The 15235-nt window shown below is 52.1% G+C and overlaps 1 protein-coding gene across 1 annotated transcript; it reads right to left on the reverse strand.

The window, feature by feature from the left end:
- Window positions 1-569: 569 nt before the first annotated feature.
- LOC125949995 (uncharacterized) lies at window positions 570-14659 on the reverse strand. Its single transcript, XM_049677529.1, has 4 exons — window positions 13792-14659; window positions 2325-2976; window positions 1900-2254; window positions 570-1821 (listed from the first exon to the last, which is right to left on the reverse strand). Exons 1-4 carry the CDS (start codon window positions 14133-14135, stop codon window positions 1634-1636), a joined length of 1539 nt encoding a protein of 512 aa, XP_049533486.1. The 5' UTR covers window positions 14136-14659; the 3' UTR covers window positions 570-1633.
- Window positions 14660-15235: the final 576 nt, after the last annotated feature.

Consider the following 15235-nt stretch of genomic DNA (forward strand, 5'->3'; position numbering starts at 1 on the left):
ATTGTAGTATGTACAAAATATACAGATGCTACGCCAAAGGAGGTCTTTCATACATTAACAACGGATAAGAGGGACATGCAATTTCCGGATCCAAGGAACAAATGCATTTTTGAATTCTACTACTGCTACAAATGTTTTTGTTTTTGCAATATGTTTTTTTTGCAAACATATTGCCTAATCTTATATGAGGACCACGTGTTCCGTAGGGACGCTGTGCGACACAAATGGCAGCGTAACAGTGGCAATGCCAACAAATGGCAGTTAAACTATTTTAAAGAAGTTTAAAGGTTACCACCGCAGTCCAAAAAGACTATGTTCAAAAGATTTCAATTTCATCGTAATGCGTATCGCGATCCTTTAAGCACCTTCAGCACCCACAAGTTCGAATGCTTCGTGTGTGCTTCCGTGCTAATCAGTAGCCAGTGCAGCTGTGCATAAAAAGTTGATAAATCTTCAATTTACTATTCAAATAAAAACTTACCAGTCTCCTGGTACGAGACTAATGCATGCTGAACTGTTCCGCCACAGCGTGAAGAATTTTGGAAAGAATATCGAGACATCGAGCATGATAAAGTTTAACAGTTTATTTTCTACCTGTTTACGAACTACCTGAGCTGCTGTGCACTTTTGCTTGTAAATAAATAAAAAAAAATTAAACGCAAAAACCGAATCGTAAAGCTATGTTTGCAAGGAACGTTCGATGAGCGTACACCGAAAAGTGGGTATATTTTTGGAATTTGGATAACGCCAATCGCTTTTTAGCGGGCGGCCAGTTTTTGTTCTTTTGGAAGGGATAGCTTCTGCTTACTACTGACCGAACGAGGTCAAACCACCGCGGTCCACGGTGCAACGGAATGATCAAATAATATGGCCATCGATGCTTCTTCTTTGCTATAACTATTCTTCTTCTTCCTTCCGCTTCCTGTCTCGCATGCTTACATTCCGCGCACCCGTAAGTGGCCACGCTGGCCACGACCGGGCTGACCCCGAGCTTTTCTAACAGAGCGCGGCGCGGAGCACGAGCACCAGTGCCCACGCGCTAATATCTTTGTGCTGCCAATCACTAAAATGTGATGATGTACGGCGCCGATTACTATTACGATTCGTAATGTTTTCCCTTAGTGTCCTCGCCCCTGGGCCTGGGTTGGTAACTTAGCTTAACTCTCCTAACTTATGCTATTTTCGATAAGGCTAGTTGTATAAAAGACGCGTCCCTCTTACGTGGCTACGGTGAACATGGAACACGGGGTTTCCAGGGAGGGTTTGTTGTTGACCCAGTAAAACCCTACCCAGCCGTCGTCCGGCTGGTGGACCAGGACCACGGAATACGGCACAAATACTATGTGTGTTACTGTAAATGTGTGGTGCAAACGAGTGCAATCGTTGGTAATGGTAATGGAGCAGAGGAATCGCGATTAAATGCCACCTTCGGCTGAATACTGAAGGGCTTGAACAGGATGGATCCGAGAGCCTTAAGTATCGTCATCCTCCGGAAACCGCCTTCTTAAAACGGGAATTTGGGTTACATGAACACATGAGTGAGGGACGTGCGTAGTGGCCGTCCGGTGCTGCGCGAGTGTCGATTGTCTTTGCTGCTGTAACTGCTGATCGGGTTCGCTCGGGCGTATTGGGCTCAGAGATAACCAAATCGTACCATATCGCGACAAACACCTGACATTCGCTTAATGTAGGCTGGATTGTAGAGCATATCCTTGGCCAGCTTATCGATGTCGACCAGCTCGGTTGTCTCGAGGGCGGCCGATACATTCGGTAGATCCTTCTCCACGCAGCAGGTCGAATGAAGCGTCATCAGCGCCATACCTGCCATATCAGAATGGACACAACATGGATCGAGGTTAATCACACCGTACATCGAATCGTATGAAGCGGGATGCTTACCGAATCCGAACCGTGCATACTTTCGCATGTGTGTCTGCAATCGCTCGAATGGGAACAGCTCGTTGGCGTTGACCGTACCCAGCTCGTCCATCCGGCGGACCAGCGCACTATGGTACTTGCGCAGCAGCTCTGGCAATCGCTCACGTAGCTCGCTATCGGTGCAGCAGAAGATGAAATAGGACAGATCGATAACGGGCGTACCACAGCGGGCCACCTGCCAGTCCAGGAACTTCAGCTCTTTAACGTTGTGTTTCGGCAGAAAATGGTGATGGTTGTTGTTGTTGTTGTTATTGTTGTTATTGTTGCTGTGGTAATTGTTGTTCAGACCATCGTCCAGTCCATTACGTTGCTGAGGCTAACCGGACAGGAGACAGGACAGGTTAGTTAGGGCACGGAAAGATCGAACACAATCGCCCATCACTTACCACTGATCGGTAGAGTATGTTGCTGATCCAGCAATCGCCATGGCAGATGACCGTATCGTCCCGGTTCTGCACACAATCCACCATTGCCTGACCGTACTCATCTCGGAATCGACCCAACCGTTCCCCAACAGCTTCATCGCCCGGTTCCGGATTGCTTTCCAGTGTTCGGATGGCGTAGTCTACCTTTCGCTGCAGGAAATCGACGAATGTACCGTGCAACGGCTCGACGAAAATCGTCTCCCGCAGCTTGCTGACGATCTGCGCGTACTGGCCCGGTGATTGTTGCTGCATGGCGAAGGAGATGGCATGAAATTCGGCCAGATGCGTCAGCACCAGCAGCACATCCTCGTACGCGAGTGGTTCGGTACGGGGAAAGTTCCGGTAGCCCTGCGCAACCAGATCGCGCTGCAATATGAACTCGGTACCCTCGCGGCACTCGGACACGATCACGCTCGGGTAGTGCAGAAAGCGTTTAGCGATGCGCAATCCGCGCGCCTGCTGGAACCGCTCGAACCGCGGCAGCACCACATCGAACACGTACTTTTCGCGCTGGAAGTGCTCCGAGCTGTGGTAGAGTGATCGTCGGAGGCGGGTTGTCGGTGCCACCTTCGCAATCACGCTGATCGCCTTCGGCAGCTCGTTCAGGATAAGTCTGCAAATGGTAGAAAGCAGATAAACGACGCATCTTTTAGTATCCATAATTTTGCTTCTTCGATACAGTGACCTCAGGTAGTCGACAGTATGATCTGAACTGTTTTTTTGGCATGTTTTGCGCGATTCTTTTGTAAATACAAGGTTCGTATTTTGTTAATCTTTTGATAATTCGGAATAACGATCCCGCCAAATTCAGAACCAATAGGTTCGCTGTTATCGGAATTTTAATGGATTCTTGAAAATACAACGCCCTGTAGCGGTCCCAATTTCATAGCAAATTTCTCGCAAAAAAGCACAAACACTAACATTAACGGTTTTAACTGAGCTAATACTCTAGACATCATACTTTTCCAATTAAATCGATCATAGGTTTTTCTATTAAATTGAACAAGATTCAATGTTCAAATGAAATTGTGTTACTTTAAAGTTTTCAACTGAGATTGAGCAAAATTTAGTTTGGGGAATTACCGGAACGAAAGTTCGCATTGATACGTTACAATCACTCTCGTGTAAATTGATCTTCTATTAGGAACGCCAAATGATATTCCTCTTAGAATGCTTATAAGTGCTACTGCTTTGACAAAGCCACGCTCCATCGGTAGTCTAACATCACAGACTAATACAAACAAAATAGCTGACAAAATAGCTTCATTAACTGTTGAAACCATTGTCCTAACTGACGATCAGCTTTAGCTTCAAAATACACTTTTAATGATATTGTGATTGATGGTGCTTATTACTGGACGGAGAACCCTCTGCAGAGGCTGAATATTACCGTTGCGATCAGTGATCTTTGGCGAATCTTGATGAACAATAAGTGGCAAAAATGGTGATCATTCAGAGTCCCAGTTATGTTGGCATGGCTAGCGCATGGTTAGCATCGAACTCTGATAGAGCGACGGTCTCTCCATTGATTCCGTTGAGAATTTCAACGACGAACTCGTGGACGAATGCATACGATCGCGATCGCTGAAAGACATTTCTTTCACCGGATTGGTTCGTCGATTGTAGTACCGTATATAAATAACGATACTTCCAATGCTACAACACGGTGCAATGCTCGCCCCATTCGTACCATTCCCATTACAACCATTCGTACATTGTACGCTTATGAATCGAAGCGATCACTCTAATCGGCAAGCAATTCACACCCACACCTCTGACGCCTTCCCGACGCTACATCTTAACTGGGACTCGCATCTCGCACCATCCTCCCTATCTGCGCTGCAACCCCCGTTGACCACCAGCAGCAGTAGCAGCACCACCACCAAGGCTAAGGGGCACCAATCCCCGGACACCTGTGTTCGCTCTGGTGGCGCTCGAACACAGCAAGAAAAAAAAAACAACAACACCGGCACTGGACCGGACTGGTGGGCTGTGCTTGGTGAAATTTGTCACACACTCAGCATAACACCACCACCACCACCACGACCGCAACACCCTTCCTCAGCACCGATCGATGACGATCGACGTGAGCTCAGGTGTGAAAATGCATGATGCAAAAAAGCAAAACATAATCGCTCCCGCACCCACTCCCCGCCCACCCGTCCGCCCTGTTCGCAAGGTGGTGACACATTCTGTTTACTTACTGCGGCCGCCACCACCGCCACCACCACCGATTACTACTGCTGCTGCTGCTGCTGCTGTCGGCATTTGCGGAACAATGCCTGCCACTCAGGAGTTTTCTTGCCGCCTTGCTACCCCCCTCCCCAGTGCTGAACAAACAACCCCCTCCCCCCCGGGAACACCCGGCTCTGGCCATATTCCCGGCTCACGTGGTTTTACACGCGGCTGTCCCCGGGATCGAGGATCGGGTATGTTTGCGGGCGTGCAGGCCAATCCGGGTAGCCTTCGGCCCGTGCCCGCCGCGGATCTCGCCAAAAAACCTGCTGACCGAACGGTATGCCGTGCCGGGTGGGGCGGGGGCCTGGCCGCTGTTTGCCGCTGATTATGCAACCTTTCTATTTGCGTTTTTTTCTCTCTCTCTCTTCTGTGTGTGTGTGGTGATGATGGGTAAAGGCATTTAAATTGATGGTTGTGTTTCGTTTCGTTTCGTTCGTTTGTTTTTGTTTCACTTTGTCGATGTCGTCGATGCCCGATCCACACCGCACCGCACAATCCGGTCAGCAAGCCAACCAGCCAGCCAGCCAGCCAGGCCATCGGTGATCGCATCCGCCGCGATCGCGCTTCTGTGTGTGTGTTGGGGCTTTACTCATGCGGATTATTAATTTTCGCATTCGCCTGTCGTCTCGTCGAGCACCCGGGGTGAGGGGTTTCGGGGTTTCTTTTGTGTCTTCTCGAAGCGACTGGACAGCTGACTGGACGTAGTACAGTACCGGAGGAATGAGCGGGCGGGGGAGGGGGCTCCATATCGCCGCCGATCGGTTTCACGTCGTGCGTAATCTGTGGCACACGGATGACGGGGATGGTCAAGAGTGTACGTGCGCGAATGTGCGTGGCACACAGGGCACGTGGGGCACGTGCCACCAACCATCAACGCGCCGGAACGCTCTCCAATCGCTCTTTTTTGCGCGGATGACACAATCTCCAGACCTCTGCGAGCCTTAGCTTAGCGGCCTGGAGCTGGAGATTGTGGCAGAGCTGTGGTTTAAGGGTGGGCGGGCGGTCCGTCGGTCTGTAGCCGAAAATTGAGGAGGGTGGGGGGTTGATGATGGTGATAAAATATTCAAAAGTTGCCCAAAACTGCCCACAACACCGCCACCCCGTCGTACAGTGCACCGTAAAGTACCGCTGGTTGTACCCGTTCGGTGAATGCACGTTTTGGAAAGGACACCGTCACGACACCACCGTGCACCGTCCGCGTGTGTGCATTGCCGTCGCAGTCGTCGTCGTCGTCGTCGCAGTCGTCGTCGAGGTCAGTGATCTCAGCAACACGTACCATGGCCACCGGTTTTGGATTCGGAACGCCAATTGCATCGCTTACGCACTTCGACGACGACGACGACGACGACGACGACGACGACCGCGCAAGGCGAGAGGATCGCACATGGGAAAGGGAATACTGAACAGGAGGAGGGTACCTACCAGATGGAGGACCGGGGCAGCCAGGGTTGGCTGGCGGCAGTTGCTCTTTAAGCTTTCAGGTTTTCGGAAGGTTTTTTGGCAGCCGCAGTGCGGCGTTCACTTCGCGTCTCCCGTCCCGGGGTAAGGGTACCCCCGCCCGGTATTCTTCTCCTTCCTTCCGTTCGGTCTTCTCCACTTCTTCTTCCCGGCTGCCGGTTTTTTTTTTGCGCAAAATTGTTCGTGGTCAGTTTCCAGATGGTGAACCTCCCCCCGACTGGCCCCGTTGCGGCCGGTTTGCTTCTGCTGTTGGTTGTCTGTTGGTTTTTTTTTTGTTTAATTTTGTTTCGGGTTTCCGTCGGTTACAGTTGTGATTTGGCGAGGTGGCGATCGGTGCAGTTTGTTGCAGCCATTGCACACTGCACCAGCGATTGTGGGCCCCTTTCACCACACTGGCACACACTAGCGTGGATGGCACTAAGTGCCTCGCTGGTGCATTGGGACTACTTTTTTTTTTGGTTTCGATTCGCCACCATAACCATAAAGCCATAAAGCCAGCGAGTCAGAGTACACAAGAATAAAGATCGATCGAGAATTGAACACAACATTCCGCGAAACACGACACGGTGGAATCTGCTTTTTCGGTTCCAGCTGCCGGTTGTTCATTGACCTCCTCGGGGATGGATGTCAATCGGATCATCGTTAGCATCTGCCTCAGGCCTCTCTTCTCAACCGGCTCTGGCTACGGTCCAAGTAAATCGGTTGCGGATCATACGCCAACCATAACAACAGTTTAATTTAAACCTTCACTTTATCTGATATTTCATACGAATGTGAGTTTTCGAAAAGATTCAAGTATTTAATAGTTTCTTGCTACATAAGATTACCCATGAATTTGTAAATGCTGTTGCAGACAGTGAAGTGTAGTCGATGACCCAACACTGGTATGGTTGAAGCAACCAATTCTGGGACAAAGCAACCCGCAAAACAGTCTTAGTGAGCATTGGCATAAAAAAAGGGCGTTGAGGTTTCTGTCTAGATTCATTGCCAGAAAAGTAAAGCGCTATTTTGTTGCAAGTTTACAAGAAATTTACTAGTTAATCTTAGTAGAATCCTGAGATGCCCTAAGAAGGGAAATTCTTTTGAAAAATCATTTAAGAAGGATGCTAATATGGCAGACTGGAAACCAACAAACAGTGCAGCAAGGCCAAATATCTGTTCACGAGCGGTTCGTTTGGCATAATCCGAAAAGAAGTTATTGGAACGGAAAATACGATCATCTGCAACAAGTCGAATGATAAAGTGGACTTTTAAAGCTATTTTGAACATCTGTTTGTTTGAAAAATTGAACTTCTTTTCACTTTGCTTCCAAAAGAAGATAATCATCTTACTAGCTGTTCCTGTGCACAGTCGAGCAAGCCCGGAGTATGGAGAATGGTAGTGAAGGAAAAGCCTTTCCTCATTCTTTGTCACTTGTTGCGCAATAACCAAAAAAAGTCGTTCCTGTGCGATATCCCTACCATAGCAGCACGTGCTACACATCAAACCATAAAAAACCGTCTTCCAGGTTTCCAAGGCATCCGACCCCCAAGTCGCTCCGATCAGGGCCTACTGCCCGGTTGGGTTGGTTTGGTTGGATTTTGGTTGGTGGGCTGGCTGGCTGGTGGACAGTCAAACCACGGTATGTGATGACGGATTCGAAACTCGACACCCCAAGTTTGCGTTCCGGACTCGCTGGGTCAATTGCATTTAGCGAAAATAATAACAGCATAACAAACACATTCTTCCCCACACCGAGGGGGGGGCGAACCCTTTTCCGACCATTGCCGTCAACGGCACACAGTCCAGTCGCGTCCAGTTCTGTCTGCCCAGCCTACTGGGGGCCGTACAGTTCGCGCGGACGAGTATCCCGACACTGACCTACGGTACACACGGTGTGCTGTGTGTCGTCACGTCAAACGTGCAACACACACTCATCCATCAGCCACGGTACATACGCGGGCTCGGGGACACCAGGGAGGGGGGGCGCAGCTGCAAACGGGGAACGGGAAATGCTCCACTCGGCTCGGCCCGATCATGATCCGTCAGCGAACGATCGCACGTGTGTGTCCGTGTATGCTGAAGCCTGTTTAATTTCTTTTTGTTCCTTTTTTTTTGCTCCTGAGCTCTGGCGGTCATTGACACTGGCGACATGCGAGAAGGATGAAAGCAAGACAGTATCCCCACCCCACGAGCCACGAGACGCGAGACATCGAGACACCGAGACCCGCGGTGATCCTCTCTACCACCCCGCTCTCTCTCTCTCTCTGAAAACCATTTTTGGCAACGTAAGCACCGCATTATGTGACCGTTACTGGCGATAGTAACCGCGATGCGATCGCGTTGCTCGTCGCGGACAGCAGCAGCGGCAAGCTTCTCGCGCTCTCACGAGGATCGCGCACACAAAAAACAAAAGAAAAATATAAACAAACCGATCGTTCAGACAACGCAGGAGGGAATCTCTCGTCATCCCATTATATCCAGCCGGCATCCTGCGAGAGATAGCAGAAAACGGAGCTGCGAGAAGGCAAGACGAGGCGAGATCATGGAGAGAGAGAGAGACGTGGTTGGAATTGGCCAACAAAAGGAGGAAGGAGGATCGCAGGAGGTTTGTTTGGCCTGCCCTCGGTGAAAGTAGCACTCTGTCTGCCGATCGTCGCGTAAGCGCAAACGAACGAATCGTGTGTGTGTGTGTGTGTGTGTGCGCATGTTTGTGCCTATTAAGCACAAACGGCGAGGGATTCCTCCCCATTATTGGCAGGCATCCGGGATTCGGTGTGTATGCGTGTTTGCTCGTTTGCTGTGATGTATCCGATCGATTTCGAAGATCGGTCGTTCGATCCTTTAAACGCAGAGTTTCGCGGTGGCCGCGCGATTTGACCTATTGGCAAAAGCCGCCAATGCCGACGTTGCACACGGTACACGGTACAGAAAACAAAAACAGAAAAGCGGAATCCCCTTTCGCAATGAAGTAGTTCGATACCATAACATCATACTGCCATCCGCCATCCGCCATCTGCGCAACCCCCGGGAAGGGGGCCCAGAAGACCGGAGACCGGAAGCGACAGCCCACTCTCAGCTGTTTCGTGCTGCTTGCAACAAACAAACGCCGCGCCGTGGCCCTTCCTGGCTTAAGCCACCCTGCGTGTGTGTGTGTGTTCGGTTTGGTTTGCCAAAAACCCTCCCTTGTCCCTTCGGTCCTACGGTGAGTTTACAAAACATTTGCTGTCCCAGTTCCGGGCCCCCCCCGGGCCCAACAATGAGGATTCTGGGCCAAGTTATGGTGTGTGTTTTTAGGACAGCAAGCAAAACCCATTCCGGTCCGGTGCCAATCGTTGCTGAAGCGTATGGAAGTCAACGTAATAGTCAGGGCTGGAGGGCGGCATAAGGCGCAAGAGGGCAGCCACCACGGAATGTCATCTCCCGGAGCCCGGAAAAGGAACCTCAGCGTCGCAAATGGTCGCAAATGGTGACGCGGTTTGTAAGCTTCGTTGTTTTTGTTTACCCTAAACACCATCGCCTCCACCCTCGTCAGATCGCTGCCGCAGTCAGTCGACTCGGACTCGGACACCCGTAGATCGTAGATCATCACAGATACTGCCGCGTTCAACGACCTGGTGCGGCATTGAAAGAGCGAGATCGTAGGGATCGTGTGGCGTGAGTGTGTGAGCGGGTGAGCGGGCGCGCGCGCGCGCGATCGCTTGCTCGATCATTCGTACTACACGCACGCACGCCCGCCCTCCCTCTCGGAACGGGTTCCTAGCAGCCGGCAATCGGTCTACGAGACAGGCGCCAGGCCGGGGCCGGGGCCGGGCCCAGGCAGTGGCCAAAAGCTTCAGTTTTGACATCGAAAAACCTGCTAGGCGGTTTGTACGACGATCGAACGCCCTGAACCCTCACCGACTCGCGATCGTACGCTTAGACGTTAATCAATCTCGTCGCTCGGGTGGCATCGTACAACGGCGACAGCACAACGAACCAATCAATCGCAAATCTTCTTGGTCGACCACTCGTCGGGACCAAGACCTCATCTTAACTCAACGCAACTTGTACCAACCGAGCGCCGGTGTCAGAAATCCGAGATCACTATCAATGATCCCAGTATAATGAGCTGGCGAGTGCGCATACAAACAGAACATCATCATCATCATCATCGACGAGCAAGTAAACAAAGTGTGCAGAAGAGCATTAAGCTAAGCCACCTACAGTATATGCTTCTGGCGCTCTGGATGTTGGCGGTGGCGCTGGTAGCGATCGTTCACTCAGCGCGTTTAGAACCCAAAAAAAACACAAACGAGTGCAAAGGAGTGGGCACCCGTGAGGCGGCTGGTGGCCGAAGATTAATGATTAACTTGGCTGGAGCCACGGAATGGCCCCATGCACAAAATATCTCTTGATCCGTCGCGTATCGTCGTTGTCCATAGTTTGGTGTGGCTTTCGTTTGTTGTTTGGCTATCTCTTGCACAAGAACAAGCCCGGACCGGCCCGGCCCAGGACATTAATACCCCAGATTGTCTGTGTGTGTGTGTGTGCGCTGTTGTTTGCGATAGAATTCTTGGAATTCTTCACACGAAAACCGGAAAAGCACGCGAAAGCGAAGGTCAGTATTTGCAACAAACAAAAAAAAAAAGAACCGACGATGCTGAGATGGTGGCCACCGATAACAGTGCCGCCGCCGCCGGGAATGATCGGCACTTCGCGCGGAAAGCTCCCCCTATTAAGCTCGCGTACAGTCGACCACAAATCTCGACGCTTCAAACTCGACGCGACGTCGCGATCGCGGTGATCGTCGCGCGCGGGGTGTGGGAATGAGCCAATAGCCAGATAAAAGCGACGGACCGGCGGCTGGCGCCAGGAACGCTGCTGCTGCTGCTGCTGGTGGTGGTCGAGTTTGCCGAATTAGAGGGTAGCACAAGGGGCACAGGGGCGCAAGGCAGGCGGCTCAGGTAGGCGCGCGAGAACACACTTTGCGCCTACACGCCGCGTACCACCTCCACGCCGCGCCGCGCCTTGCCGGTCAGCCAACCCCATCCCCCGCCCCACGATCTCCGGAGAAGAGTTGAATGGAACGAAAGGGAAACCGAAAACAGGTTTCGCCGGAACGCAACGCGCATCGGGTGCCGCTGTCGCCGCGCCGTCGGTACTAAATGGATGTTTGGCGTATCTTTCCACCACCGTGGTCGATGGCGCGCGGTGTGTGTGTGTGTGTGAGCCACTCAGAACTCGATTCTTCGGCCGATTCATCCACATACCATACCATGCCATGCCGTGCCGTGTTGTTGTTGATTCTTTTTCTCTCTCTCCCTTTGCAAATTACGTCGTACGGGGTTCTGCGTGGCGACTGCGGGACGCAGGGCGACTGCGGAGGCAGAAGATCATGCCGGAAGAACGGACGGAAGACGTACGTGTGGTGTTGGGATTTGTTGAAAATTCTTTCCCCTCGCACTTGGCTGTCCCTCCCTGCCATCCCCTCAAGAACGCTTACGGCTTGGCCACGCGATGTGCGTGTTTTTTTTGGGGGTTCTTGCGAAAATGAATGAAACATCATGCGGTGGTTGCAGATGGCCAAGACCAGGTCCGACCCCGGGCCCCGGGCCCCGGGCCCCGGGCCCCGGGCCCCGGGTCCGGATTGTAAATTACTTGGTTGACAGGTTGAATGGGTTGCGCAAAAGGTGCGCGGAATCATCTCCAGCGCTGAAGCTGCTATCGTTGCCTGATGTTGCCACGAAGCTGCTGCTGCTGCTGGAATGTTCACGATCAATTTTTGTGGGGGGAGGGTTTTTAAGTTTCGTATCGAAATCGAAAACTTGATTCCATTCGAAGTGGGAAAGAGAGAGAAAGAGAGAGAGAGATATCGAGACAGAGCGACATCCCGGATCACGGATCGTCGTTCCGGAGGGGCAGTTGCATCCCTTCGAATGTGTGACCTTGTGTGGTCACTTAGAACGTTTATTTATGTTGCTACATGCCGGCGTTTGTGTTCGGTTGGGACACGAGGTGCGCGAGCGCGCGCTCTTGCGGACGCATTTGGAACGCAAATTTCGATTGCGTTTGCGGTGACGGTGGTGCATGCACAACGACGCTAGAAGACGCTAGAACAAAACAACAAACACCCCTGCTCCGGTGAACCTCCGGCCTCTCCTTCCTTGCCAGTGCTTGCTGGCCGGTGTTTGGCGACCACAGCGTCGATGCCGGCGACGCCTTCGCCGCAAACCATTAGCCTCAATTGACGAAACTATTCGTGTTGCGGGAGACAGAGTTAGAGAGAGAGAGAGACAGAGGAAGGAAGGAAGACACGAACCTAACGTTTGCCTATAGTCCCCTCCTCGCCCCCATCCTCGGATGCTGTGGGATTGGCCAGCGCGAGAAAAAGTAGTTCAAAGTCATCCGTCGGTTTGGTTCGGACCCTGCGCCCCTCCCCAAGCATGCACTCCTCTCGTCGGTCGGTCCACTGTAACCGCCGCCACTGCGGCCACTGCCAGTTCCATGGGCTCCGGCGCGCGAAACTGGGTCAATCGATCGAGCCAGCCAGCGCGAGACACAATACGTCGCCGCGCCGGTGCGTCGTGCCGGTTTCTATGCGCCGGCGGCGGCGTAGAGGAGCAGCATCCCCAACCACCATCATCCGGCCGCGGTCAGTCGCTAGTCATCCCCTACCCTACCCCTTCCCCCATTCCCTTGCCTCTCCTCTCTCAGCACACCATCTTCCGGCAACCTCTCTTACTTTGTCGCTTCTCTTCCAGACACAATGGCGAGCTCAGTTTTGGGAGAGCGTTCGTCGGTGCGTCGGTGATTTTCATCCGGCTTGCATAAGCGCGTAACGTAACGTAGAGTAACGGCGAAGGGGTGGCGGAGGTGGGTGGTGGATGGTAAAAAAAAATATTAAAAAACGTGGCCTACTATGCGCCTCCATCGTACAACCGATTATGCTGATCGGTTGTGGCTTGCGTTTGCCACAAAAATCCAACGAATTCGAGCAACCACAGACGTGGTGATGCCGGGCTCTAGCTACATGCGCCGGAAACGTGTGACAAAGAGTGACAACATATGGTTTTCCCCATATTCGATCCAGTGGCAGAAGAGTTCACAAAATGATGGTAGTGTAGCAACAGTAGCGTTAACCTCGATCGGTTGATGTATTTTAACTACAACGGCTCAAACAGTTACAAGCCATTATCGTGGCGGCACCATTGGTTACCATTCCAGAACATGTGCATACTATGATGCAGCTGCTCTTTCCCCTTTTGCCGATGCACTTTATTGGTTGACATCTTTCTAATGGTTGCCGCAAACCACACACATGCGTCATTCCTATCTTATCAAAACGGTAGTAGTAGCCCAGTAGTAGTGTTTCACGCATTTCCGATCTATCCGGTGTACTTAGCACGTGACGCACTGCGAGGTGCATTTAAGCACACACATTGCATTCCCCCTCCCCTTCGATGACGCTGATAAGAGGTACGGCATTAGGCGAAATTTGACGGATTGTATTGTCGGAAACACACCCTCCTCCGCCCCGGGGGTTGGGTCAGTGGAAGAGGGGGTTGGAATTTATCAGGTGGTAGGCCTTATCTCGGTGCCCGATACACCGACATTGGGGTTCGCTCTTTTGCGATTATTTGCCGATGCTAGCCAACACGCCACATTCGTACTGGCCACAACACACACGCACACAAATGCACACAATTTGTCTATGACGCATTATCGATCAACTCTCGCGCCGGTGGGGTGTACGTTACACACCGCTACTTACCCTTCACCGTGCAGCACTTGCAGTTCGTCATCGTCATCCTCTTCCTCTTCCTCCTCCTCTTCCTCACCGGTGCCGTAGTGACCGTGGTGGTGGCCGTTCGCGTTGTGACGATCGCCACCGAGACAGGTGACAAGCGTATCGGTGCTACTGTTGTTGTTGTTATTCTCGAAATCTTCGATATCGCGGTAACCGGGCGTTATGACAATCCGGTACACGTCCCCGGAGTAGCTGTCACCGTTGCGCGAACCACTGGAAACGGTCAGGCGCGGATCGCGGATGCCCGTCTTCTCGAGGAACGTGTGGATCGCGTCCAGCACGTGCGCTGGCGGTTTGGTGACACTCATCTCTTCTGCCTCTGCTTGTGAGACTCCGTCCGTGGGCGACTCTGACGCAGCGCCCAAAACGCAGCCCAGTGTCTACTTCGATCGAACACGCACTTGACAGCCAGCAACACCGCACCAGAGCACACCACGATCTGCACCTGGAATGGTTCAGCTGGTTTGTTCGAAACGAAACCGTTTTGGGGCCGCACACACCACCACGTACCGCGTACCCTCCTCCCCTTTTATAGCACACCGGTTTGCCGCGTTCTCAGTTCTTGTCTTGGCCCCTCCTGGGGGGGTGGCGGGAGGGTAGTTGCAGTTCTAGCGCACGTTCACTGAATGCGGACACACGTACACACACACACACGCGCTTGTCGTCACACACTTGTGGGGCGGTGCACGCCGATACCGGAGTGGCGATGCTTCCCAAAAAGACACGCGGCGCCGTTGGTCGCCAGCAACAGCAGCAGCAACAGCAAAGTCCACCGCTTCGGAACCACCACTCAAAGCTTGCCGATTCGGCGCGATTCTGCGAAATGAATGAAATGAATTCGTGTGTGAACCGAGTTTTTGAAGAGCGCCGGCTGAGCCGCGACTTTTCGAAAAGAAGGGCTAAGCGAGAGAGGGTAAGAGAGAGAGAGAGAGAGAGAGAGAGGGCTCGTGCGCAACGCGAGCCTTCGGCTACTCGCTCTCTGTCATCCCCTACAATGTTTCCCTCGCTCTCTCGCTCGCTGTGTGTCTCTTGCTCACACTCTCAGCGGTGTAACTCTTTATCGATTCCGAGAATAAGTCAACCTCCCGATCATGTTGACATGTGCGGACCCGAACCCGACGACGACGACGCTGCACGTAGCTCCTGCTCGGATACGATCAAGGATCGAGAGAGTGAGCTTACGCATGCTGGGTGGCTGACGAAGAGAATGAAAGAGAGAGAGCGTCTCGAGCGATCACGACGCTGATCGCCGAGAGCGTAAGAGAGAGTCTTGATGGACGATCGAAAGGATTAGCTATCTGACGAATTTTGCATGTGTTATGTGTTTGTATGGCTCTATGAGAGAGAAAGAGAGAAAGAGAGAGAGAGAGAGAGAGAGAGAGAGAGAGAGACGAATGCCGTACCTTAC

The sequence above is a fragment of the Anopheles darlingi genome, chromosome 2, assembly GCF_943734745.1.
Source record: "Anopheles darlingi chromosome 2, idAnoDarlMG_H_01, whole genome shotgun sequence".
Taxonomy (NCBI): Eukaryota; Metazoa; Arthropoda; class Insecta; order Diptera; family Culicidae; genus Anopheles; species Anopheles darlingi.